The sequence below is a fragment of the Acomys minous genome (assembly GCF_964271855.1).
Source record: "Acomys minous genome assembly, chromosome: 20".
In the NCBI taxonomy this organism is placed as follows: Eukaryota; Metazoa; Chordata; class Mammalia; order Rodentia; family Muridae; genus Acomys; species Acomys minous.
In genome coordinates this window covers 23,111,024-23,134,952 of record NC_140502.1, presented here as the reverse complement: position 1 = coordinate 23,134,952, position 23,929 = coordinate 23,111,024, and the positions used below count along the sequence as shown (strand labels likewise).

The following is a 23,929-nucleotide window of genomic DNA, read 5'->3' as shown; positions in this document are numbered from 1 at the left end:
TCTCCAACCTGACCTGACCTTTCTACCCCCCCCCCCCCGCCCCCAGATCGAGAAACTCAAGGCAGAACAGAGCAAGCAGCCACCCACCCCCTTGCTGGGGCGCAAGTTCTTTGGGGATCGCACAGAGCTGGCGGCCAAGGCAGCTCCCTTGCTACGTCCAGGGGGCTATGAGAGGGGCTTGGAGCCCTTGACCCGCAGGGCCTCGGACACGCTGTCAGCGGAGGTGAGGACCCGGGTTGGGTATGTGCGCCAGGAACTCAAGCCGGAGCGTCTCCAGCCGCGCATTGACCGGCTGCCCGAGGCCTCGGGGAGGGTAGAACCCGCCGTCCCAACAGCGGCAGCGTTGGACACCACAACGGACACCCCTGGAATCCCGGCGGTAGTGGAGCAAGTCCGGCCCCGGCCGGAGCGCCAGGAGTCAGTGGATCGTGCGGAGGAGCTGCCGCGGAGACGTCGGTCAGAACGCCAGGAGTCCACCGATCAACCCGAGGAGGCGTCGCGGAGGCGGCGTTCCGAGCGCCAGGAGTCCGCGGACCACGAGGGGCCGCACAGCCTTACCCTGGGTCGCTACGAGCAGATGGAGAGGCGGCGGGAGCGACGGGAGCGGAGGTTGGAGCGACAAGAGTCTAGCGAACAGGAGACTCCCGCCAGAGGAGAGCTAGTCAAAGGGTGAGGGCCTCTGTGACCAGGACGTTAAGAGCAGGGCCAGGATCAGCCTTATCATGGGACACTCAGGGCTGGCAGGGGAAGCCCAGGGGACTTGGAAGCGCAAGGGGATGTGCAGAGAAAGACAACAGTATGTTTAAAAGCTTGAAGGCACCAGCTTGCCCTTGGCTCTGCTTAAAACTCAAAAAGACAGCAGGCTGTGGTGATGATGCATGTGTGTAAGCCCAGCACTTAGAGGAGTGATGGAGAACCGAGTCCCAGGCCACCTGTGACGCATACTGAGGACCAGGGATGCATATTTCTAAAACAAACAAATGGCCTGTGCTCCACTCACTTGGGAGATGGGGGCGGTAAGAGCAGGAGGCTGTTTTCCGGGAGGCCAGACGTCAGTCTGGGCTGCATGAGACCCTGAGTCTCACACACATACATACACACACACACACACACGGCTGAAGAGATGGCTCAGCGGTTAAGAGCACTTGCTGCTCTCCAGAGGACTGACGTTTGGTTCCCAGCACCCACACCGGGTGGCTCACAAGCTCCAGGGGAATCCAACACCTCCCTCTGGCCTCTGAGGGCACCAGGCACGCATGTGGTACACATATGTACGTGCTGGCAAAACACTCATGCACATAAATAAAACCTTTTTTTAAAATTAAAAAGAATATATTTTTTAAAGGTCAAACAGGGGCTAGAGAGGTGGCTCAGAGGTTAAGAACACTGACTGCTATTACAAAGGTCCTGAGTTCAATTTCCAGCAACCACATGGTGGCTCACAGCCATCTTTAATGTGATCTGGTGCCCTCTTCTGGCCTGCAGGTGTTATGTGCAGCCAGAGCACTGTATACATAACAAATAAATCTTTTTAAAAAGGTCAAACAAAAAAGCCTTGGAGAGGGATTTGGTTGCGTATTGAGTGGCTCTGTCAGGAACACCCATGGTGTGCAAGGCATACACATGTGTGAGATCGCTGAGTTGTGGGGAAGGGCCTGGTGTGGAGGCTCCTCTGTCCAGCCAAGGCAGAGCCGGCCCTAGCAAAAGGCCAAGCCTCTCACCCAGGGGTCAATTGTCTCTTGTTCTCCAGGAAGGCCACCCTGGCCGACATAGTGGAACAGCTTCAGGAGAAAGAGGCAGGCCCGGGGCTGACTAGAGAGGTAAGCCGAGCAACGGGAATGGGTGGGGTAGAAACCCTCTTAGTGGCCAGAATCTCAGAGGGCCAACCTCCATCGGGGGACCTTGCCATCTGCAGACGCCCCATAATTCTCCCTTAGAAAGATGGAGCTACAGACCCAGGAGCCGTCTCTCTCGCTCTCTCTCTCTCCACACACTCACAATAGACTCTAAAACTGCCCCCTCCATCCATTTTAGACTCCAGCCTTGTGGGGTCCTCAGTTTTTCTCACTAGCCACACAAGAACCCCCCTCCCCGAGCCCCAGATTTCTCACACATTCTGTGCACCCCCTTAGAGCCTGCCCCTACCTCTCAGCTTCCAGAACCCCAAAAGCCTAAATTCAAATGACCCCCCCTTCCCAAAACCTAAGCCCCGAGCGTCCTCCCATATTCCCTTCCAAAGATAGGCAGACCGATGGGACCCCAGGCCCTGGGGCTCCCTGAGACAGGATGCTTCCCTAGTCCCTCTTTCCCCCGCTTCCCTTCATTCACACAGCCGTCGCTGCCTCAGCCTCGGGAGCTTCCCCCTGGTCGCCTGCCCAACGGGCTTGAGCCGCCCGAGCGGACACCTCGGCCGGATCGGCCGCGGGCACGGGACCGGCCCAAGCCCCGCCGGCGGCCACGGCCTCGAGAGGGTGGTGAGGGCGGGGGAAGCCGGCGCTCGCGCTCCGCCCCTGCCCAGGGAGGCTCCGCCCCCGCGCCTCCGGCTCCGCCCACTCACACAGTGCAGCACGAGGGCTTCCTGCTGCGCAAGCGCGAGCTCGACGCTAACCGCAAGTCGTCCAACCGGTGAGCGCGTGGGCGGGACTTTGGATGGCTGGGCGCCGGCTTAGGATGTTAAGTGAATGAGTAGCTGGGCCGGAGGAGGGGGGGCGGGACTCAAGTTCAAAGAGGCCAATCAGTGAAGGGGAGGGGAGGGGGGAGGGGGCGTGGCCAAAGCTTAGAGCACCCACCCGATAGCTGAGTGGATGGAGGCTGAGTCATGAATAAATTGGGGTTCAGTCTTAGCGACCACTTCAAGTAGCAAAGGAGCAAACTGAGGGTAGAGTCTAATTTAGATGATTCCAGTAGAGTGTGAATTGGAGCCTCAGTTTAGCATCCAATCAGTGAGTGGATTCCCTCCCCCACCCTCGCAACCTCCACTCATGAAATTTACAGCGGGGGGTGGGGGGGGAAGGTCTGAAAAGGAACAAAACCCAAACTGAGGACCTAGTGAAGTATTGGAAGTTATCACAGTTATCCAGATGAGACGGGTTTTTTTTTCCTTAAATTGTCTAAATTACATTTATTTCTGTTGGGGTGGAAAGGTCAGAGGACAAATGGTGGGGTTCGGTTCTCTCTTTCCACTATGCGAGGCCCTGGGATCAGAGTTCAAAGTTGTCAGGTTTGGTTGCAAGTGCCTGATTTCCTGAGCCTTCTTCCCAGGCCCCAACCGTGTGCGTGTGTGTGTGCGTGCGTGTGTATGCATGTATGTACTTTTGCAGTGAGTCTAACCTGGTACGTGTCCAATACATGTTTGTCCTGTGGCGGACAGGTAGAGACAAGATCCAAGAAGTGAACAGGGCAGGCTCAGATCTGGCTGGTGGTGACTGTAGTTAGTGCATCTTCCTTGTCCCCAGACCAAAGTGGCCGTGAACGGGGACACCTGTTGTGTTATTTTCCCTGGCTGGGCATTTTCTTCTTAGATAGGTGCTTTGGCTGGACGGGGTGACCGCATCTTCTTTGTTCCAAACTGTAGAGCAGTTCCTTGAAGGATATTGGGCGGGGGTGGGGGGGGTGGGGGTGGGGGGTGTTAAAAATTAATGAATGAGGGAGGGGGAGGCGGCAGAGGCGGGGACGGGGAGGGGGAGGCGGCAGAGGCGGGGACGGGGATGGGGGCGGGGGGCAGGGGGTGGGTGTCTGAAGGTGATGTGTGGGAAAACCCGAAAGCAATGAATGGAGCCAGGGGCTTGTGGAGGAATCCGAACCGGGGATTAAGGCTTATGCCTCACTGTGAGACATGCCCCCCAGCGCCTCACTAGTAGGCTCTGGACAAGGGTTCTACTTAATCCAGGAGCTTGCCTCTTGCTTTTGGAAAGCCAACGTGGAAAGAGATAAGGAAGGCCCAGCAAGGGCCAGCCTGGGCAAATTCTTGGTTGTGGAAGCCTTGGCCACAGCTCCCTGAACAGCCTGGCCTGTGGCTGAGGAGCTAGGACAAGGGGCCAGAGGTAGCAGCAGCGTTCACCCTCCAGTGGCAATGCGGTAGGGCTCGCCAGCAGAATTCTGCAGCTCCGGCGTAATCACCGTCTCATCACCCCAGGTCATGGGTGAGCCTGTACTGTGTGCTCAGCAAAGGGGAGCTGGGTTTCTACAAGGACTCCAAAGGCCCGGCATCGGGGGGCACGCATGGAGGGGAGCCGCTGCTCAGCCTACACAAAGCCACCAGCGAGGTGGCTAGCGACTACAAGAAAAAGAAACACGTCTTCAAGCTGCAGTGAGTCCCTCTCGTGGGAAGGGAGGGGGTCCCGCCTTCGCTCCGTTTCCCCAGAGGGGTCTTGGGTCCCTTGAAGGACGTGAGGTGGTGTGGGGAGAGGGGTTGGGCCCCTCAGGATCCCTGAAGCCTTGTGTCTCCTGCAGGACCCAGGATGGCAGTGAGTTCTTGCTCCAGGCTAAAGATGAGGTAAGATCTAGTCCTTTCATGCCATAGGCTGATCTTGAAGTTGACTAGCTTCCTGAGTGGTTCCTGAACCAAAGTGGGGGGCGGGGCTACAGAGTTGTAACAGGAAAGAAAGAAGTGAGAGCCCTTGGGAGCTTAATGAGTCTCAGGGGTGCTGCTGAGGTGGGGTGCTGGTGAGATGGGGTGCTGGTGAGATGGGGTGCTGGTGAGGTGGGGTGCTGGTGAGGTGGGGTGCTGGTGAGGTGGGGTGCTGGTGAGGTGGTGAGGTGGGGTGCTGGTGAGGTGGGGTGATGGTGAGGTCGGGTGGTGGTGAGGTGGGGTGCTGGTGAGGTGGGGTGCTGGTGAGGTGGTGAGGTGGGGTGCTGGTGAGGTGGGTGCTGGTGAGGTGGTGAGGTGGGGTGATGGTGAGGTGGGGTGATGGTGAGGTCGGGTGGTGGTGAGGTGGGGTGCTGGTGAGGTGGGGTGCTGGTGAGGTGGGGTGCTGGTGAGGTGAGGTGGGGTGCTGGTGAGGTGGGGTGCTGGTGAGGTGGGGTGCTGGTGAGGTGGGGTGGTGGTGAGGTGGGGTGATGGTGAGGTGGGGTGCTGGTGAGATGGGGTGCTGGTGAGGTGGGGTGCTGGTGAGGTGGGGTGGTGGTGAGGTGGGGTGATGGTGAGGTGGGGTGCTGGTGAGGTGGGGTGCTGGTGAGGTGGGGTGGTGGTGAGGTGGGGTGCTGGTGAGGTGGGGTGCTGGTGAGGTGAGGTGGGGTGCTGGTGAGGTGGGGTGATGGTGAGGTGGGGTGATGGTGAGGTGGGGTGCTGGTGAGATGGGGTGCTGGTGAGGTGGGGTGATGGTGAGGTGGGGTGATGGTGAGGTGGGGTGATGGTGAGGTGGGGTGCTGGTGAGGTGGGGTGCTGGTGAGATGGGGTGCTGGTGAGGTGGGGTGCTGGTGAGGTGGGGTGATGGTGAGGTGGGGTGGTGGTGAGGTGGGGTGCTGGTGAGGTGGGGTGCTGGTGAGGTGGGGTGCTGGTGAGGTGGGGTGCTGGTGAGATGGGGTGCTGGTGAGGTGGGGTGCTGGTGAGATGGGGTGCTGGTGAGGTGGGGTGCTGGTGAGATGGGGTGCTGGTGAGGTGGGGTGCTGGTGAGATGGGGTGCTGGTGAGGTGGGGTGATGGTGAGGTGGGGTGGTGGTGAGGTGGGGTGCTGGTGAGGTGGGGTGCTGGTGAGGTGGGGTGCTGGTGAGGTGGGGTGCTGGTGAGATGGGGTGCTGGTGAGGTGGGGTGCTGGTGAGATGGGGTGCTGGTGAGGTGGGGTGCTGGTGAGGTCGGGTGGTGGTGAGGTGGGGTGGTGGTGAGGTGGGGTGCTGGTGAGATGGGGTGCTGGTGAGGTGGGGTGCTGGTGAGATGGGGTGCTGGTGAGGTGGGGTGCTGGTGAGGTCGGGTGGTGGTGAGGTGGGGTGGTGGTGAGGTGGGGTGCTGGTGAGGTGGGGTGCTGGTGAGGTGGGGTGATGGTGAGGTGGGGTGGTGGTGAGGTGGGTGGTGGTGAGGTGGGTGGTGGTGAGGTGGGCTGATGGTGAGGTGGTGAGGTGGTGAGGTGGGTGGTGGTGAGGTGGGGTGATGGTGAGGTGGGGTGGTGGTGAGGTGGGGTGCTGGTGAGGTGGGGTGCTGGTGAGGTGGGGTGCTGGTGAGGTGGGGTGCTGGTGAGGTGGGGTGCTGGTGAGGTGGTGAGGTGGTGAGGTGGGGTGCTGGTGAGGTGGGGTGCTGGTGAGGTGGGGTGCTGGTGAGGTGGGGTGCTGGTGAGGTGGTGAGGTGGTGAGGTGGTGTGCTGGTGAGGTGGGGTGCTGGTGAGGTGGGGTGCTGGTGAGGTGGGGTGCTGGTGAAGTGGGGTGGTGGTGAGGTGGGGTGCTGGTGAGGTGGGGTGCTGGTGAAGGGTCCAGGGTAGGTCCCCGATGGCCCTGATAACTAGGTCCATCTTCTCTGCCATGGCCACTCAGGAGGCCAGAAAGATGACAGGTGTAAGTTTAAAAGGGGAGGATTTCATCCCGAGGGCACTGGGAAAGGGGTGAGAGTGAAGTGGGTGACAGGGTTTTAACCTAAAGAGAGTGAATGTGACGTCTAACAATGTCCCCTTACTGGAGCTAGAGAAATGGTTCCGTGGGTAAGAGGGTTGCTGTTCAATTTGAGGACATCATTTGGATCCCAGCATCCATATTAATAAACAAAGCAAGCAAAAACAAACAAACAAACAAACGGAGCAAGCATAGGCTGCCCATGGGACTTATAACCCCTGTGGTTGCAGGGGCAAAGAAAGATAGGAGGTCGCCAGGCATAGTGGCGCACGCCTTTAATCCCAGCACTCAGGAGGCAGAGGCAGGTGGATCGCTGTGAGTTCAAGGCCAGCTTGGTCTACAAAGCAAGTCTAGGACATCCAGGGCAGTTATACAGAGAAAATCTATCTCGAAAAAATAAAAAAGAAAGAAAGAGTGCTTGCTTCGGCAGCACATATACTAAAATTGGAACGATACAGAGAAGATTAGCATGGCCCCTGAGCAAGGATGACACGCAAATTCGTGAAGCGTTCCATATTTCTGAGGGTTCTAGAAACCTACAAGAAGAACATTATGATGGTCAGATCTGGGCCCAGGGGTTCTGCTCAAACCATGGCACCAGCCAAGGACAATATGTGCAGTAAACATCGAACCCCTACCCAGATCTAGCCAATGAAGGACATTCTCCACAGTTGAGTGGAGAGTGGGGTCTGACTTTCACACGAACTCTGGTGTCTCACATTTGACCACGTCCCCTGCATGGGGAGGCCTGGTGGCACTCAGAGGAAGGATAGCAGGCTACCAAGAGGAGACTTGATACCCTATGAGCATATACAGGGGGAGGTAATCCCCCTCAGTCACAATCATAGGGGAGGGGAGTAAGGGGAAAATGGGAGGGAGGGAGGAATGGGAGGATACAAGGGATGGGATAACCATTGAGATGTAATATGAATAAATCAATAATTTTTTTTAAAAAAGAGAAAATCAAAAAAAAAAAAAAAAGAAAGAAAGAGAGAGAGAGAGAGGAAGGAAGGAAGGAAGGAAGGAAGGACAGACAGGCTGTTCACAGGCACTTGTGGTGAACCCAGCTCCAAGTAAACCAGGAGACCCTGTCTGGAAGGAATTAGGCTGGGAGTGATGCAGCAGGCCACTTGGATCCTATTATGGCCTCAAACACATGTGCACTGTGTACCACCCCCACAACACACGTGCTCTCATACAGCATACAAATAAAAGTGTATTGTCTGCTTTGGTTTTGGTTACTTATTTATTTACCTAGTCTTGGTATTTCCTTCTTTCTTTTTCCTTTCTCTCTCTCTCTCTCTCTCTCTCTCTCTCTCTCTCTCTCTCTCTCTCTCTCTTGGTTTTCGAGACGGGGTCTCTCTTTGTAGCCTTGGCTGTCTTGGACTCACAGAGATCCGCCTGCCTCTGCCTCCCGAGTGCTGGGATTAAAGGTGTGCGCCACCACGCCCAGCTCTATTTTTGTTTTTTCAAGACAGGGTTTCTCTGTGTGGCCCTGGCTGTCCTGAAACACTCTTTATAGAGTAGGCTGGCCTTAACTTATAGAGATCCGCCTGCCTCTGCCTCCTGCCTTCTGGGAATAAAAGTGTGTGCCACCACTGCCCAGCTCCTTTAATTTTTTTCCTTTTTCTTCTGTGTGTGTGTGTTGGGGGGCATCTTATAGGTAATCGTATTGCTTTAGATCCACAAAAGTGTTTAGAGATGAGCCTGGTGCATATAACTGTCCTTTTATCCTTACTCTCAGTATTACCTGATAACAGAAATGTAAAGGGAATCTAGGGAGAGCAGTCCGGGTGAGATACTCCTCCAAACAAGGACCTGTCCTGCTTCTTCCGCCAGGAGGAGATGAATGGCTGGCTGGAGGCTGTGGCGAGCTCTGTGGCAGAACACGCCGAGATTGCCCGCTGGGGCCAGACACTACCTACTACGTCATCCACGGATGAGGGCAACCCCAAGCGTGAGGGCGGGGAACGCAGGGCCAGCGGGCGCCGGAAGTGATGCCAGGTACCCTCCCCATTTTTGGAATCCGACCAGTCTCCTTGCCCCCCTCCTCTCCGCGCTGTGGACACAAAGACAGCTTCTCATCCGCCAGGCCAGGGATGACTGCGGATGTGCCACGGTGGGCCCCCAGGATGGAAGGGACTTCTCCTGCACTCCAAGAGGTGGTGGTAGGGGACTTCTGTCCCTATAGCCATATCTCGGTCCCTTCCCGCTCGCCAACCCCACCCCAGGTGCTGGGGCTCCGTTCTTTTTATGCAATAACTGAGCTTGGTGGGGACGGGCAGGGAACCAGTTGAGCCAAGCCCCCTGCCCAATCGTCATATCCTGCCCCAGGAAGCTGGAGTGGCGAAGGCTATGGGAGGTGGTGATATTTTTGGGGCCTCCTCTCCGCCCTAAGGATGGACACGGGGGGTCGCTGGTGAGGTCCCCTGGACCATCCAGGGTGCTAGGGGTTGGGGAGAGGACATTCCCTCCCTGCCTTTACCTCACTTCCAACGCTGCCTTGATCTGTCTGGGAGGAGGGAGCGAGGGGGCCCTTAGCCCCTGCACTCCACCATCTCAGAGCCATGTGGTTAATCCCCTGACTTAGTTTATTTTTGCAAAAAACGTAGACCTCCCTCTCCTAACCCCTGCCCCGCATCCGCGAAGGCTTTTTTTAATAGAAGAGGAGTCGAAGTTCAAAACGGTCTTCCTCTCTTCTCCCCCATCCAGCTGTAAATGCCACTTCCCGAGGGGAGGGGGTTGGGGTTAGCCCTCCCCCTTGCATGCTTCTGGCTGGACACCTCCCCTGGGAGTCGGAGAGGATCAGGGTTACAGGCAGCCCAAGTGGCTGCCCCCCCCCTCCCCCGGGGAGACGCCGCCAGGGCCGGGGGTGCGAGGCGGTGTGGCGGGCGCACACTGTATGTACCTATAATAAACCCTTTGGCTTTGACAGTCTACGCTGGTTTGTTCGCGGGTCTGAGGCAGGACTGGAGGGTGGGCGGGTGTGGGGACGAGGCTGCGAAGACCAGACAGACGCTAGGCGTACACCTACCACTGCTGTGGGCTCGTCTCAAAAATCTGCACACGTACTCCTCAACGAATCGCCTAGCAGTCACACCAAAATGAGGGAACCCTAGAAAGGGGAAGGAAGTTACTAAACTACGCCCCCAAAGGATTCCCCACCCCCCCCACAAGGTGCGCCCCGTCGAGGCCAGGAAAAGACGGCCCCTTCTTTCAAGAGTCTGACAACGTAATGCGCCGAGCGAGCTCTCTATCCAATCGTCGAAGGAGCCAGGAGGCTCTAGACCAATGAGCCAGCTTCAGGGGTGGGGCTTACGCATACCCGGAAGTGGGTGCAAGCCGGCAGGCTCGCCGGGGGGCCATGGCTGTCGCGACGGCTGCAGCGGAAGGGGTCCCGAGCCGGGGATCTCCCGGGGAAGTGATTCATCTGAACGTGGGGGGCAAGCGGTGAGTGTGGGAGATCCCTAAGGCCCCATCCTACGGACTGAGGCGCGATAGCCTCCTCTTCTAGGGGAGGTGGGGGTGGTAATCCCTTGTCCATCAAGAGTTGCTCCGCCCCATCCTGGAGGCTCGGCGCTTGGATTAAAAAAAAAAAAAAAAAATCCAAAGAAAGCGTGGAGCCCGCGGGAGGAGGCTGCGGTCCTCACCTCCCTCTCCTTACCTCACCGCCCAGGTTCAGCACCTCTCGCCAGACGCTCACCTGGATCCCAGACTCTTTCTTCTCTAGGTAATTAGGGGAGCCAGTTTTGGGGGCGAGGGTGGGAGGGGATGAGGGGAGAGGGCGTGGTGGTGGTGGGAACATATTTCCACCCTTACTCACCTCCGCAACTCGACCCACGACACCTCCTGTCGTCCCCGCCCCCCGTCCCCTCCCCCGCTTCCTGTAGTCTTTTGAGCGGACGCATCTCAACTCTGAAAGATGAGACCGGAGCTGTGAGTAGGGACAAGATCAAAAACGGGACGCCCTGTGGGAGGAGGGACAGGACCTCCTACTAATTCCCCGGTCTCTGCCCTACACCCCACCCCCACCCCCGCCCCCACCATGCAGATCTTCATCGACAGGGACCCCACCGTCTTTGCCCCCATACTCAACTTCCTGCGGACCAAAGAGTTAGACCCCAGGTTGGTACCGGTAAATGGGTGAGTTCCGCCACCACATAGACTCTCTCCTCCTTCCTGGAATGCCCATTTATTCCATTTCATTAGAATTATTCAGTCTTAGCCGGGCGCGGTGGTGGCGCGCGCCTTTAGTCCCAGCACTCGGGAGGCAGAGGCAGGTGGATCTCTGTGAGTTCGAGGCCAGCCTGGTCTACAAAATGAGTCCAGGACAGCCAAGGCTACACAGAGAGACCCTGTCTCGAAAAACCAAAAAAAACAAAAACAACAACAACAAAAAACAGAATTATTCAGTCTTGGTCATGTTAGACAGCACCCCCTCCAACTATGAGCTCACATTTGCACCACCCTAGATTTTTTTTTTTAAGTATTTTATTTATGTATTTCTTTGCTTGTTTGAGACAAGACCTTGCTCTGTAGCCCTGGCTGCCTAGAACCCTCAATCCAGACCAGGCTGGCCTCAAACCTACTTTGATCTACCTCCCGCGTTCTGAAGAGGGCAGGGGCACACCCCCCTCAAACTCCCAAGAATCTTAAGCCCGTCAAAACTAGTTAGGTTTCAATATTCGCCACGCAGTTTCGAAAAACTCTCTCTTCAGAATGCGCTGCCCGCTCCTACGCCACAGACTTTTACACCCTAGTCTCTTCTGTTATCTAGGGGCGTCCATGGCTCCAGCCTCCTCCACGAAGCCCAATTCTACGGGCTCGCTCCATTGGGTAAGTGGGAGAGCCCACCCCCACCCCATCAGCATCCTGCGTTACTTCCTACGTATTCTTTTTTCTTTTTTTAACTTCCCCAGTCAGAAAGACTTTTGGGTTAGAGCTAAGAGCACTGGATTTGGGTCTGGCTATGAAGGGGGTAGTAAGGTCTGTGGAAAAATAGACGAGAAGAGACGACAGCGGTCTGCTTTAGTTTTCCTCAAGATAAAGTTTTGAGTCCTTCCCTTTCAGTTCGTCGACTGCAGGTAAGAGAAGAGTTGGATCGCTCCTCCTGTGGAAATGTCCTCTTCAATGGTTATCTACCTCCTCCAGGTGGGCACTCCCAATTGATGCTGGGGAAGGGGAGATTGGGTTAAAGACTACATTTCCCATAAGGCTACAAACCTTAGGTCCCTGTCCTGGAGCCCCGAGGTGCAATGGGAGTTGTAGTTCTTTATTAGATGGTTGGAAAGGAACTTAGAGCCTGATGGGAGTTGTAGTCTGAGTTGTCTAAGTTTTACCCCACTTTTCAGAAATAAAGAAAGGGAACGTTTAAAATATAAGCTTTATCATACTAAGTTTATGCCACAAATGCAGTGAAGACACGAAAATAAAACCTGAACGGGACAGCTGGGCACGGTAGCACAGGCCTTTACTTCCTCAGGAGGCAGGCAGATCTGTGAGTTCGAGGCCAGCCTGGTCTACAAAGGGAGTCCAGGACAGCAAAGGCTACACAGAGAAACCCTGTCTTTAAAAAATAAATAAAATAAAATAAAAGTAATAACAAAAAAAACCAGAACAATGTTCTGTCACCCAAGAAAGAAGGTTTTCTTTTTATTAGGAGGGAAGATAACCAAATTCTTATTTTAATTTATTCTATGATGATGATGTGTGGTTATGCATATGTGTCAGAGGTCAGTGTCCATTCGTCCAGTCTCTTTCTCTATTGCATTCCACTTTTTTTTTCCTGCTTGGGGGGAGGGAGGGGGGGAGATAGTGAAGGGTTCTATGCGACAGGGTCTCTCTCTTAGCCCTGGCTTTTCTGGAACTCACTAGTAGACCAGGCTGGCCTTGAACTCACAGAGATTTCCCCCCCTTCCTCTGCCTCCTGAGTGCTAAGATGAAAGATATCCGCCATGTCCCAGCACCACGGGACACCTCGCCCCGCACGGGAATTCACGCCTGTTGTGGTTTGAGTGTCCGCAGACTGCCCACCACGATTATAATTACGGTGACTGCAGCTTCCCCTCACTGCAGTGTTCCCAGCGAAACGGCGGAACCGGCACAGCATGGTGGGGCCCCAGCAGGTAGGGGGACGCCCAGCCCCCGTTCGACGGAGCAACACGATGCCCCCCAACCTGGGTAACGCAGGGCTGCTGGGCCGAATGCTGGAGGAGAGAGCGCCTCCATCCCCGTCAGGTGCGTCTCTGTCTTTGTCACGTGTGTTGTGCTTGGGTCTGAGCCTAGGGTATGCGTTCTGCCACTGTGTAGCCCTAGCTAGCCCTCTTTCTGAGACAGGATCTCACTCTGGCCCAGGCTAGCCTGGAGCTCGAAGCAATCCTCCTGCCTCAGCCTCCTGACTTCTAGAACTAGGAGTATAAATGATGTGTGCCCCTCAAGCCCTCGTTTTTGTTTTGTTATTTATTTTATTTTATTGGATTTCCCACACAGGGTTTCTCTGTGTAGCCTTGGCTATCCTGGACTCACTCTGTGGACCAGGCTGGCCTCGAACTCACAGAGATCCGCCTGCCTCTGCCTCCCGAGTGCTGGGATTACAGGCGTGTGCCACCATGCCCGGCTTCAAACCCTTGTTATTATTTGATTATTTATTTGGTTTTTGTTTGTTTTGTTTTATTTTTCGAGACAGGGTTTCTCTGTGTAGCCTTGATTGTCCTGGACCACTTTGTAGATCAGGCTGGCCTCGAACTCACAGCGATCCGCCTGCCTCTGCCTCCCGAGAGCTAGGATTACAGGCGTGCGCCACCACGCATGGCTTCAAGCCCTTGATTTTATTTGATTTTTTATTTTTAATTATCATTAGCGTGTGTGTGTGTGTGTGTGTGTGTGTGTGTGTGTGTGTGTGTGAACATATAACACGTGATACTTATGGAGGTCAGAGGACATCATGTGGGTTTTGGAGATTAAACTTGGGTTGTCATGTATGTGCCAAAACTGCTTTTACATGCTGAGCCAGAACCGCTGCCTTCTCTTTCATTTCTGTTTGGAGACAGGGTCTCACTAAGTTGCCCAGATCAGCCTTGAACTTTCTGTTCCTTCAGCCTCAACCTCCACAGTACCCGAGATTACAGGCCTCTACCACCAGATGTAGCTTACACTTCTGTCCTTTAGGAGACCAGGGCCGGTGGGGCGCCCTGTGACCCTGCTCTGGTCTCCTCTCTTACCCCCAAGGTCAACCGGAGGAGCCAGGGATGGTGCGCCTGGTGTGTGGCCACCACAACTGGATTGCCGTGGCCTATACCCACTTTCTCGTCTGTTACAGGTGCTGAGGGTGGGGACGGGGTCGTGGGAGGCTCTGACCCTGAGGATAGGCTGCCTCTGAGGTGGGGGTTGCTGATGGCTCCCAATCCCACAGGCTCAAGGAAGCCTCCGGCTGGCAGCTAGCATTCTCCAGCCCACGCTTGGACTGGCCTATCGAGCGCCTGGCTCTCACAGCCCGGGTGCTTGGCGGTGCTCCGGGTGAACATGACAAAATGGTGGCCGCGGCCACAGGCAGCGAGATCCTTCTGTGGGCTCTGCAGGCGCAAGGTGGAGGGTCCGAGATAGGTATGCCTCGTGGGCTTTCCCAGAAGCCTGTTTCCGCCTGTTGAAGTGACCCAACCTGTAAAACTCGGAAATCCAGATTCGGAGATGAAGGATTCTGTGGGCCAGTTAGTCCCTTAGCCGCTATGAAGCAACGTTCCAGACCTTCAGACGTTTCATTTTGCTTTAGACGAGGTTGTACCATGTAGCCCAAGCTAGCCTTGAATTCCAGGTATTCCTGTCCTCAGCCCTGAACGCTGGATCACAGCCACAGCAAGTGCCACCATGCACACTGATTTTTTTTTTTTTTGTATAATTTATTTATGTGTCTGGAGAGAGACAGGACCATGTATGACATCTGCAGTCTAATCCCAACACCATATAAACTAGGTGTTGTTGTGCACAGTTGTAATCCAGCACACCGAAGGCGGGGCCAGCCTGGGCTACATGAGACCCTGACTCAAACCAGTAACAACAAACCTCAAGCCCTCAGTTGTCACAGCCCTTTGCCCCAATGGAAGGGTGCAGGCCCATTTGGAAAACCTCTGCCTGTTAGAATCCGGCCTCCACTAGACCCCTACACCCATCAGCTAGTCCGTGTAAACTCCTTGAATCTCCTTTGCCTCGGGAATCCCATTTCCCAACATGACCTGGGGCCCCAGGGCTTCTTGCCACCTTCCCCCCCCCCCAAGCCCTGCAGTGGGCTTCCTGCGCCCTGTTGAGCCCCCCACCCCTTGCTGCCTGCAGGTGTCTTTCACCTGGGTGTGCCGGTGGAGGCTTTATTCTTTGTTGGGAACCAGCTCATTGCCACAAGCCACACGGGGCGCATCGGTGTGTGGAATGCCGTGACCAAGCACTGGCAGGTGAGTTTGGGCCAGCCTGGCCCCCTCTTCCCAAGCGTCTAGACTGTGCCGGCCCAGGGTTCCCTTCCTATTTCACTCCACCTGGAGGAAGAGCCTGAGGAACCCTACAGTGGGTGTGGGATAAAAAGTCCTTGGAGCATCCAGGAGGCCTTCCTGCAGGGTGAAAAGCCAATAGGGAGCAGGGGTGGGTTGGACAGGAGGATTCTTCAAGCACTGGGCGGAGATGCTCTATGAGGGAGGAAGGGAGATGTGCTGGTGCTCATCGCTGCACCCAGCCCAGGCCATATGTAAAGGTGGAGGGAAAACATGCAATTGTATTGTATTTCTCCTACAAAAGTATATTGGGAGAGAGACAGAGGCACAGAAAGAGAGAGAGAAACAGGAAAAACAGTGAAGGTAAGGAGCAGAGAGGAGAGAGAGAGAGAGAGAGAGAGAGAGAGAGAGAGAGAGAGAGAGAGAGAGTTGGAGGGAGAACAGCAAAGATTTAATGGTAGAGCCCCTGCCTAGAATCCCCCAGTGAGGGGCTGGGGGCGTGGCTCAGTGGTAGAGCCCCTGCCTAGGATCCCCCAGTGAGGGGCTGGGGGCGTGGCTCAGTGGTAGAGCCCCTGCCTAGAATCCCCCAGTGAGGGGCTGGGGGCGTGGCTCAGTGGTAGAGCCCCTGCCTAGAATCCCCCAGTGAGAGGCTGGGGTGTGGCTCAGTGGTAGAGCCCCTGCCTAGAATCCCCCAGTGAGGGGCTGGGGTGTGGCTCAGTGGTAGAGCCCCTGCCTAGAATCCCCCAGTGAGGGGCTGGGGGCGTGGCTCAGTGGTAGAGTCCCTGCCTAGAATCCCCCAGTGAGGGGCTGGGGTGTGGCTCAGTGGTAGAGCCCCTGCCTAGAATCCCCCAGTGAGGGGCTGGGGTGTGGCTCAGTGGTAGAGCCCCTGCCTAGAATCCCCCAGTGAGGGGCTGGGGGCGTGGCTCAGTAGTAAGGCCCCTGCCTAGAGTCCCCCAGTGAAGGGTAGGTCAGTATTAAAGTGTGTAATTAGCAGGGAGGAGGCCCCAAGTTCCACCCCCAGTGCTAAAAAAAGATATTAAACATATGCCAGGCAGTGTGGCACACTCTTGTGATCCCAGCACTTGGGAAGCAGAGGCAGATAAATCTCTGTGAGTCCAGGACAGCCAAGGCTACACAGAGAAAACCAAAACCAAACAAAAAAGATAGTACACCCCCCCACACACACACCCACCCACAGACACGTGCACATGCACCTACATTCCCACCACATGAGAAGTAGAGGTAGGGTCATCAATACTTCAAGGGCTGTTTGGTCTGTTTAGCAAATCCAATACCATCCTGAGCTACATGGAGTCAAATGTCAAAACTCAACAATATTGGGGCTGGAGAAATAGTTCAGCACTAATAGCATGCACTGTTCCTTCAGAGGTCTCACTTCCGTTCCCAGCATCCACCTCCGGCCCCTCACAACCACCTCTGACTGCAGGCCCAGGGGCTGTGGCACCTCCGGCCCCTGTGGGTACCCACACTCATGTGTACACACCCCTGCACAGATATACACACACACATGATATTACAAAATAATTTTTTAAAGATTTATTTATTTATTATGTATCGAGTGCTCTGCTTGCATGTACACCTCTTAACCACGGAGCCATCTCTCCAGCCCCACAAAATAATTAAAAAAAAAAAACTCAGCAAAGATGGAGATGAGGGGCCAAGGAACGAACCGTCTAAGACAGGAAGGTGCAAAGGCTAGCTCCAGGGAGAGCCTCGATGTTACAAGTGAGTAGCAACTGGCAAGGCCGGAAGGGACAGGCTCAAACCCAGGTAGCCTGGCCAGGCCGGGCACACAGAAAGTGGCCCTGTGGAAGAACGGCAGGGGTGCCAGGCAGGCCCCTCACCCCTGCCTCTTTTCCTGCCCCAGGTCCAGGAGGTCCAGCCTATCACCAGTTACGATGCAGCCGGCTCCTTCCTCCTCCTCGGCTGCAGCAACGGCTCCATCTATTACGTAGGTGAGCAGTGTCCTTCTGCCGTCTGAGGGGTGGGCTGAGCAGGCGCCTCCGACCAACACACTCCACCCCCGCCCGCCCACCCAGATGTGCAGAAATTCCCCCTGCGGATGAAGGACAATGACCTCCTTGTCAGCGAGCTCTACCGAGACCCTGCAGAAGATGGGGTCACCGCCCTCAGCGTCTACCTCACCCCCAAGACCAGTAAGCCCCAGCCCCCGGACCGTGGCTGTGTCCCTGCTTGTACAGCGTGGCGCGTGGGTGCCTCGGGAAGGGGCCACGTTGTTTCTCATTTCATACCTCGTGTGGTTTGGTTTGGTTTGGTTTAGCCCCCCTTTCAGGCGCTGGGATGCTGCTAGCCTATCCACAACAAGCCACTGTTAGTTAATTTTTGCATCTTTCCCTTCTTCCATCACGATATGACAATTGAATAATTCATAAAACCTGGGTATATGCCAGCTAGCAGACAAATCCATGCTCAAAGATCCTTGATTTCTCCTCCCCCCACACCACCACACCGTGCTTTTTGAGGTCTGGGTAGCCCAGGCTAGCCTCTAAGTCCAGAGCACCTCATCCTGTTTCAGCCTCCCAAGTGCTGGGATCACAGGCTAGCCCCTTGGTTCTTCTCTGTCTCCTAGATTTAATATTCATCCGTGTTCGTTTGTTTATTTATTTATTTATTGTTATGTGTGCAGTGCTCTGCCTGCATGTACGCCTGCAGGCCAGAAGAAGGCAGTAGATCACATTATAAATGGTTGTGAGCCACCATGTGGTTGCTGGGAATTGAACTCAGGACCTCTGGAAGAGCAGTCAGTGCTCTTAACCGCTGAGCCATCTCTCCAGCCCCCACGTCCATGTTCTTAGGTGGGACACAAGTGCACTGCCTGTGGCCACTGCACAAAACACCAATGCTGTCTTTTACCTGTGTTCTTTTTTTAAAATATGTTTTGTTAATTTATTCATATTACATCTCAATGGTTATCCCATCCCTTGTATCCTCCCATTCCTCCCTCCCTCCCTCCCATTTCCCCCTACTCCCCTCCCCTATGACTGTGGCTGAGGGGGACCTCCTCCCCCTGTATATGCTCATAGGGTTACCTGTGTTTAGTTTCTGGGAACCTCTCTAGCACTCGGGAGGCAGAGGCAGGCGGATCGCTGTGAGTTCGAGGCCAGCCTGGTCTACAGAGTGAGTCCAGGACAGCCAAGGCTACACAGAGAAACCCTGTCTCAAAACCAAAAAAGAAAGAAAGAAAGAAAGAAAGAAAGAAAGAAGGAAAGTTTGTTAGTGCAGCCTCTGAGACACTGGGATGTGGACTCTTGGCTTAAATGTCTCTGTTTATATGTCATTCTGGAATTTTAAGAAAAGATTTAATTTTTATGTGTACGGTGTGTGAGTGCTTTGCAGCATGTGCGTAAGTGTGCCATGGCCCCAAGAGTCCAAGCGAAGGGATTTCGATCCCTGCAACCAGCATTACGGACAGGCGGAGCTGCTGTGCGCGCTAGGAATCCTGGGTCCTCGGGAAGAGCAGCCAGCGCTCTTAACCCCTGAGCCCTCTCCCCAGCCCAGCTTGTGTTCCTTCTCAGTCTCATCCTCTCTGCGCGTGTCTGTCTGCCCCCCCCATCCCTTCCTTCCCTCCTTCCTTCCCCTCTCTGCCTTGGTTTTGTTCCCACGGCGGACTTCCTCTCTCTTGCTGGCCCCTCCCCAGGCGACAGTGGGAACTGGATTGAGATCGCCTACGGCACCAGCTCAGGGGTCGTCCGGGTCATCGTCCAGCACCCTGAGACGGTGGGGTCAGGGCCCCAGCTGTTCCAGACCTTCAGTGTGCACCGCAGCCCTGTCACCAAGATAATGCTTTCAGAGAGGCATCTGATCTCAGGTGGGTCCCTCTGCGGAGCCTCAAGAGCTCCCGAGCTCAGAGCCGGGGGCCACGGTGTCTCCCAGCGGGGACAGCTGTGTCAGAGACAGCCCTGTGAGGGTGTAGGTAACCGGGGACCCTGAGGGTCACTGCGGAGTGAAGGAAGACCCGGAACACACACAGTGACTCGTGCCTGGAGTCCCAGCAGTCTTCAGTAGGCTGAGGCAGGAGGATTACTTCCGGCTCAAGGCCAGCCTGAGCTGTAGAGTAAGACCTTGTGTGGAAATGTAGCGGAACTGTAGCAAATCCGGGCTTAGCGTAGCCCGGAGGAAGCACTGAATTGGAACCCCAGCAGCAAACCTGCAACCCTAGCCCCCTGGGGGTGGAAACAGGAGGAGTCGGGTGGTGGTTAAGGTCACGGCAGCTGCATCGTGAGCTTGAGGCCGACCTGGGGTACATGAGAGCCTGTCTCTAAAAAAAACAAAAATAAAAATAAAGTTTGCAGTCTCAGGAAATATTATTTAGGAGGTGGGGGATACGAAAATAATGCATCCATTAGTTAGGCATGGGATGTAGTGATACACGCTAAGACAGGTCAGTGCCCTGCGTCCGAGGGAACTAATTCTCTAGTTGAAACTAGAAATTTCTCTAGTTGAGATAACTAAAAATGCAGGTTGGGGTGTGGCTTCGCAGCAGAACGCTTGCCTTGTGTACAGGATGCTCTCCCTGGCTTCAGTGTCTAGCACAACAAAACAAGGTAACCATACAGAGATCCAGGCGTGGCGGTGCATACCTGTGACCTAGCGCCAGGAAGGCAAAGGCAGTAGACTATTGAGATCAAGGCCAGCCTGGCTACCTAGTGAGACCTTCTCTCAATGTAAAAAGTAAATAAGTAAATAACCTGGGAGCTCAGTCAATAAATAACCCGCGGTGCCAGCATGAGAGCCTAGGTCAAGGTCCCCGACACCCACGTAAAAGCCAGGCATGGCGGTGCATACCCATAAACCCAGAGCTAAGAGGGCATGGATGTCAGAAGTGGCCATCCAGGTGAGTTCCAGGTTCAAAGAGAGACCCTGTCTCAAACAGCAAAGGACTGGAGAGATGGCCTGGCTGAGTGTGGAATGTGGCCTTATGGACAGGACAGGGTCAGGAAGCAGAGAAAGAGAGATGAGGTGAAAGGACCCCAGGTGGCTTCCGTGGATAGGGCAATTTGGGGGTCACACCCAAACCACTTCAGAGGCTGAGCCCACAGGATCTCTGGGCATCTGGAACTCCAACTAAGAGAATTTCCTAAAATTTTCTTGACACCGGTGGGACCGGGAAGAGACGAGGGAGGTGGGGCTACAATCGGGACGGAAAGTGAATGAGTTAAAACTAAAATTAAAACAAAAACTGTTTTTCTTGACGCCTCTGAAAGGGCTCGTCGTGCTGGGGGAATCAGGAGGGTGGGGCCGTGCTGGTGCCTAGCCAGGCCTGACCTTCTGCCGTCTTCCCGTTCCTTAGTCTGTGCGGACAACAACCACGTGCGGACGTGGTCCGTGACCAGATTTCGAGGCATGATCTCCACCCAGCCTGGTTCCACGCCGCTGGCATCCTTCAAGATCCTGGCGCTGGAGTCGGCGGACGGGCACGGAGGCTGCAGTGCTGGCAACGACATCGGTGCCTGCTGATCTTTCTTTGACTCCTCCCTTCAGCCCTGCCTGGACCCTGTGGGATCCCACTGACCCCTGTAGACATCTGCCTGCCCGTGTAGCTGCTCTCTTGCCCTCCAGCCTCACTGATTACCGACCGTGTTCACCTTACCTTGGCTTCTGCCTGATCTCCTAATGACCTCTGTCCTCCCAGCCAACCCCGCCCGGTCACTGGTTCCCACTGACCAGCCCTGGTCAGCTTACCATCCCCTGACAGCCCTGAAGACCTGTTGATCCTTGCGAGCCCCTCCTAGTTAGTCGGCCTCTGCCCCGTTGAGCATAGCCCGGGGGCAGGATCCAGGTCTGGGAGTGGGCTCAGCGAAGGCGAAAGGCTAGTGCCATGGGGCCCCGTGGAGCCCGGCTACCCCTCACCCAGCCCCTGCCCATCCAGGTCCCTACGGTGAGCGCGATGACCAGCAGGTCTTCATCCAGAAGGTGGTGCCAAATGCCAGCCAGCTCTTTGTGAGGCTCTCATCTACCGGGCAGCGGTGAGTACTCTTCCCGCCGCCGAATGAGGCAGCGCCGGAGAGGAAACCCAAAAGGGATCCACCATAAGGGTCCTGAAGGGGCAGAGGCTACAGGGTAAACGGGCCTCTGGGTTGTGTGTGTGTGAGAGAGAGAATGACGCTGGAGAAACCCCAGGTCCGTGTGCTGGACCTTAGACTGCCCAGGCAACGGAGTGGGGAGGGGCGTCGGAGTGTTGCCAAGGGGAGGGGCCTTGGCAAAAAAAAACCCTGAAGCTAAGTAGGGATAAACGGAAGTAGGAAGGAAGGGAGAGAGAGCCTGCCCTGTAAGGACAGCGCATGCGCCAAGGCTAGGACGAGGTCCTGGTGCTTGGGCAGGGCAGCCGAGACGCCTTTTTTTCCTGAGTATGTGGGAGGCTATGGCTGTGTGTGCATAGGATCAAAAGGCAGGGATGGGTTTGGGGCCAAGTGCATGATGGGAGACAGGATGAGACAGTGATGCAAGAGATGCCTGGCATCCCGTACCGGGTGGGAGATGCTACTGATGAGACAAGCAGGGGATGTAGGAAGGTCCTGGGATTGGGGGGGGGGGGGGGGGCGGGGTGTCCAAGATGTTAAAGCGAAATCAGATGAAAGGGGCTAAGGATGCAGGCTGGCCGGCAGGGTGGGTCAGCGCACCGCATGCCTGTCATGCATGAAGCCTCGGGTTTGACTAAACGGTGTAGTACAGGCCTGTAAACTCAACACTCAGGAGGTAGGGGCAGGAGGGTCAGAAGTTCAGGGTCATCGTCAGCTACCTGGCAAGCCATAGGCCAGCCTGGGCTACATGAGACCCTGTCTCCAAAGCCGGGCGTGGTGGCGCACGCCTTTAATCCCAGCACTCGGGAGGCAGAGGCAGGCGGATCGCTGTGAGTTCGAGGCCAGCCTGGTCTACAAAGCGAGTCTAGGACAGCCAAGGCTAACACAGAGAGACCCTGTCTCGGAAAAAAAACAAAAACACAAAGAAAATAAACTAGATGGGCATGGATAAGGATTGGGGTGGGCGTTGAGGGGCGGGACCTGAGTGCTGTGTGTTAGAGACAGACGTGGGGAGGGGTGTAAGGCGAGGGACCGGGCTGAGCGACCTCTGACCTCTTGCACCCCACAGGGTGTGTTCTGTGCGCTCAGTGGACGGCTCACCCACGACTGCTTTCACGGTGCTGGAGTGTGAGGGCTCGAGGCGTCTGGGCTCCAGGCCCCGGCGCTACCTGCTCACCGGCCAGGCCAACGGCAGCCTGGCCATGTGGGACCTGACCACCGCCATGGATGGCCTGGGCCAAGCTCCTGGTACTCCTCGCCCCACCTCAACCCTGTACCCAGGGCTCTGCCCTCTGTTCCCTTTTTGACCTTTCTTGCCCTCCAACCCTTTTTTATAAATTGCTTCTCCCTTTTCTCTCTCAGCCCCTGACCCCAGCCCATGTATCTGCATTTTTTCCCCCTTCTCTCTTACCTCCAATTGCTCTCTGCCTGTGACCCTCATCTGACCCCTGACCCTGCCTCTTTGGCGCCCCCAGCAGGTGGCCTGACGGAAGAAGAGCTGATGGGGCAGCTGGAGCAATGTGAACTGGCCCCATTGGCCTCCTCTCGGGGCGCTTTCCCCAGCCCCTCACCCAGGACCTCTCTCACCAGGTAGCTGTGGCCTCATTTCCTCCCTGCCTTCCCTTCGTGCAATGGAAACAACATGGTGACACTGGGGTTGTTGTGGGGGGACACTGCCCTGTGAGCTGGGACACTGAGTTTCCTTCCCTCTCAGCCTGCACTCAGCCTCCAGCAACACTTCCCTGTGTGGACACAGAGGGAGCCCCAGCCCACCACAACAGGCAGAGGCCCGGCAGCGCCGAGGGGCGGGGAGCTTTGTGGATCGGTGTCAGGAACTAGTGAGGAACGCACCAGAGCCCCGCCGGCCACCGACGCCAGCCCCTCGGCCCTCCGCCGGCCTTGGGACTCCCCTGACACCTCCCAAGAACACTCTTAACGAAACCTCCTTTTGAGTCTGACTGCCACAGTGCCTTTCAGACGGACTGGTCCCCGGGGACTCAGGGGCTTCCATTCGGCGCCGGGGCCAGGGCCTCCTCACAGCGATCCTTGTCACTGGATTCCCACTACCCTTCTGTCCTAAAAGCCAAAGTCATCCTCTTTAATAAAACTCTCACTGCCAACCCTGTTTGTATTCTTGGTTCCCCCCCCCCAAGTATGTGTGGGGGCAGGTGGGGGATGGGGGGGCAAGAAAGAAATGGAGATGTAGGGGCCTACCAGGTTCCAAGCTTTAAATTCAGAAACATTTTTACTGGGTGTGATGGAGCACGCCTTTAATCCTAACACTTGGGAGTCAGAGGCAGGCAAATCTCTGAATTCGAGGCTAGCCTGGTCTCCAGAGTTGAGTTGCAGGACAGCCAGGCCTATGTAGAGAGACCCTGTCTCAAAAAATAAAAATAAAAATAAAAATAAAACAAGGGCTGGAGGGATGGCTCAGAGCCTAAGAGCACTGACTGCTCTTCCAGAGGTCCTGAGTTCAATTCCCGGCAACCACATGGTGGCTCACAACCATCTATAGTGAGATCTGGTGCCCTCTTCTGGCCTGCAGGTGTATGTGCAGACAGAGCACTGTATACATAATAAATAAACCCATTTTAAAAAATGAACAAAACAAAATCAGAAACATCTGCCTTCTGGCTTAAGCAAAGGAGAGAACATAATGGCTTACCCTCTGGCTTCAGGCTCTATCCAAGGGTTTGAAGGCTTAGAATGACTTTCTACATTTTGCACATTTGTTTCCTTCTGGGACGCCTCATCTGCAGTCAAGATGACTCCAGAAGACTCCTTACTGCCCTTCCCTCCCTCCCTCCCTTCTTATGGCAGCCGAAAACAATAACATCATCACAGGACTGAGCTAAGC

At 55.5% G+C, this 23,929-nt stretch overlaps 2 protein-coding genes across 2 annotated transcripts in view; both read left to right on the top strand.

Annotated features, from left to right (window-relative positions):
• The window catches only part of SPTBN4 (spectrin beta, non-erythrocytic 4), a 104,026-nt gene extending 94,558 nt beyond the window's left edge, over window positions 1–9,468 (top strand). The window contains exons 30-35 of the mRNA XM_084770505.1: window positions 47–669; window positions 1,751–1,820; window positions 2,333–2,625; window positions 4,136–4,309; window positions 4,453–4,495; window positions 8,376–9,468. Of these exons, the coding sequence (XP_084626631.1) occupies window positions 47–669; window positions 1,751–1,820; window positions 2,333–2,625; window positions 4,136–4,309; window positions 4,453–4,495; window positions 8,376–8,534 (1,362 nt within the window). The 3' untranslated portion in view covers window positions 8,535–9,468. The remainder of the gene's footprint in view (window positions 1–46; window positions 670–1,750; window positions 1,821–2,332; window positions 2,626–4,135; window positions 4,310–4,452; window positions 4,496–8,375) is intronic.
• Window positions 9,469–9,834: 366 nt separating this feature from the next.
• On the top strand, window positions 9,835–23,192 carry SHKBP1 (SH3KBP1 binding protein 1). Its single transcript, XM_084771606.1, has 18 exons — window positions 9,835–9,986; window positions 10,213–10,266; window positions 10,427–10,472; window positions 10,588–10,661; window positions 11,314–11,372; window positions 11,607–11,687; window positions 12,612–12,773; window positions 13,764–13,854; window positions 13,948–14,138; window positions 14,862–14,977; window positions 16,899–16,986; window positions 17,071–17,187; window positions 18,690–18,860; window positions 20,343–20,498; window positions 20,922–21,018; window positions 22,142–22,320; window positions 22,548–22,662; window positions 22,787–23,192. The coding sequence occupies exons 1-18, from the start codon at window positions 9,901–9,903 to the stop codon at window positions 23,022–23,024; spliced, it is 2,121 nt and encodes a 706-aa protein (XP_084627732.1). The 5' UTR covers window positions 9,835–9,900; the 3' UTR covers window positions 23,025–23,192.
• Window positions 23,193–23,929: the final 737 nt, after the last annotated feature.

What these genes read in the sequence shown, in the direction of transcription:
- SHKBP1 (XM_084771606.1), top strand. Translation starts at nt 9,901, where the DNA reads ATGGCTGTCGCGACGGCTGCAGCGGAAGGGGTCCCGAGCCGGGGATCT. An exon ending in CACTTTCTCGTCTGTTACAG is followed by an intron (nt 13,855 to 13,947) that starts GTGCTGAGGGTG and finishes CCAATCCCACAG; the next exon opens with GCTCAAGGAAGCCTCCGGCT. An exon ending in CAGTGCTGGCAACGACATCG is followed by an intron (nt 20,499 to 20,921) that starts GTGCCTGCTGAT and finishes CTGCCCATCCAG; the next exon opens with GTCCCTACGGTGAGCGCGAT.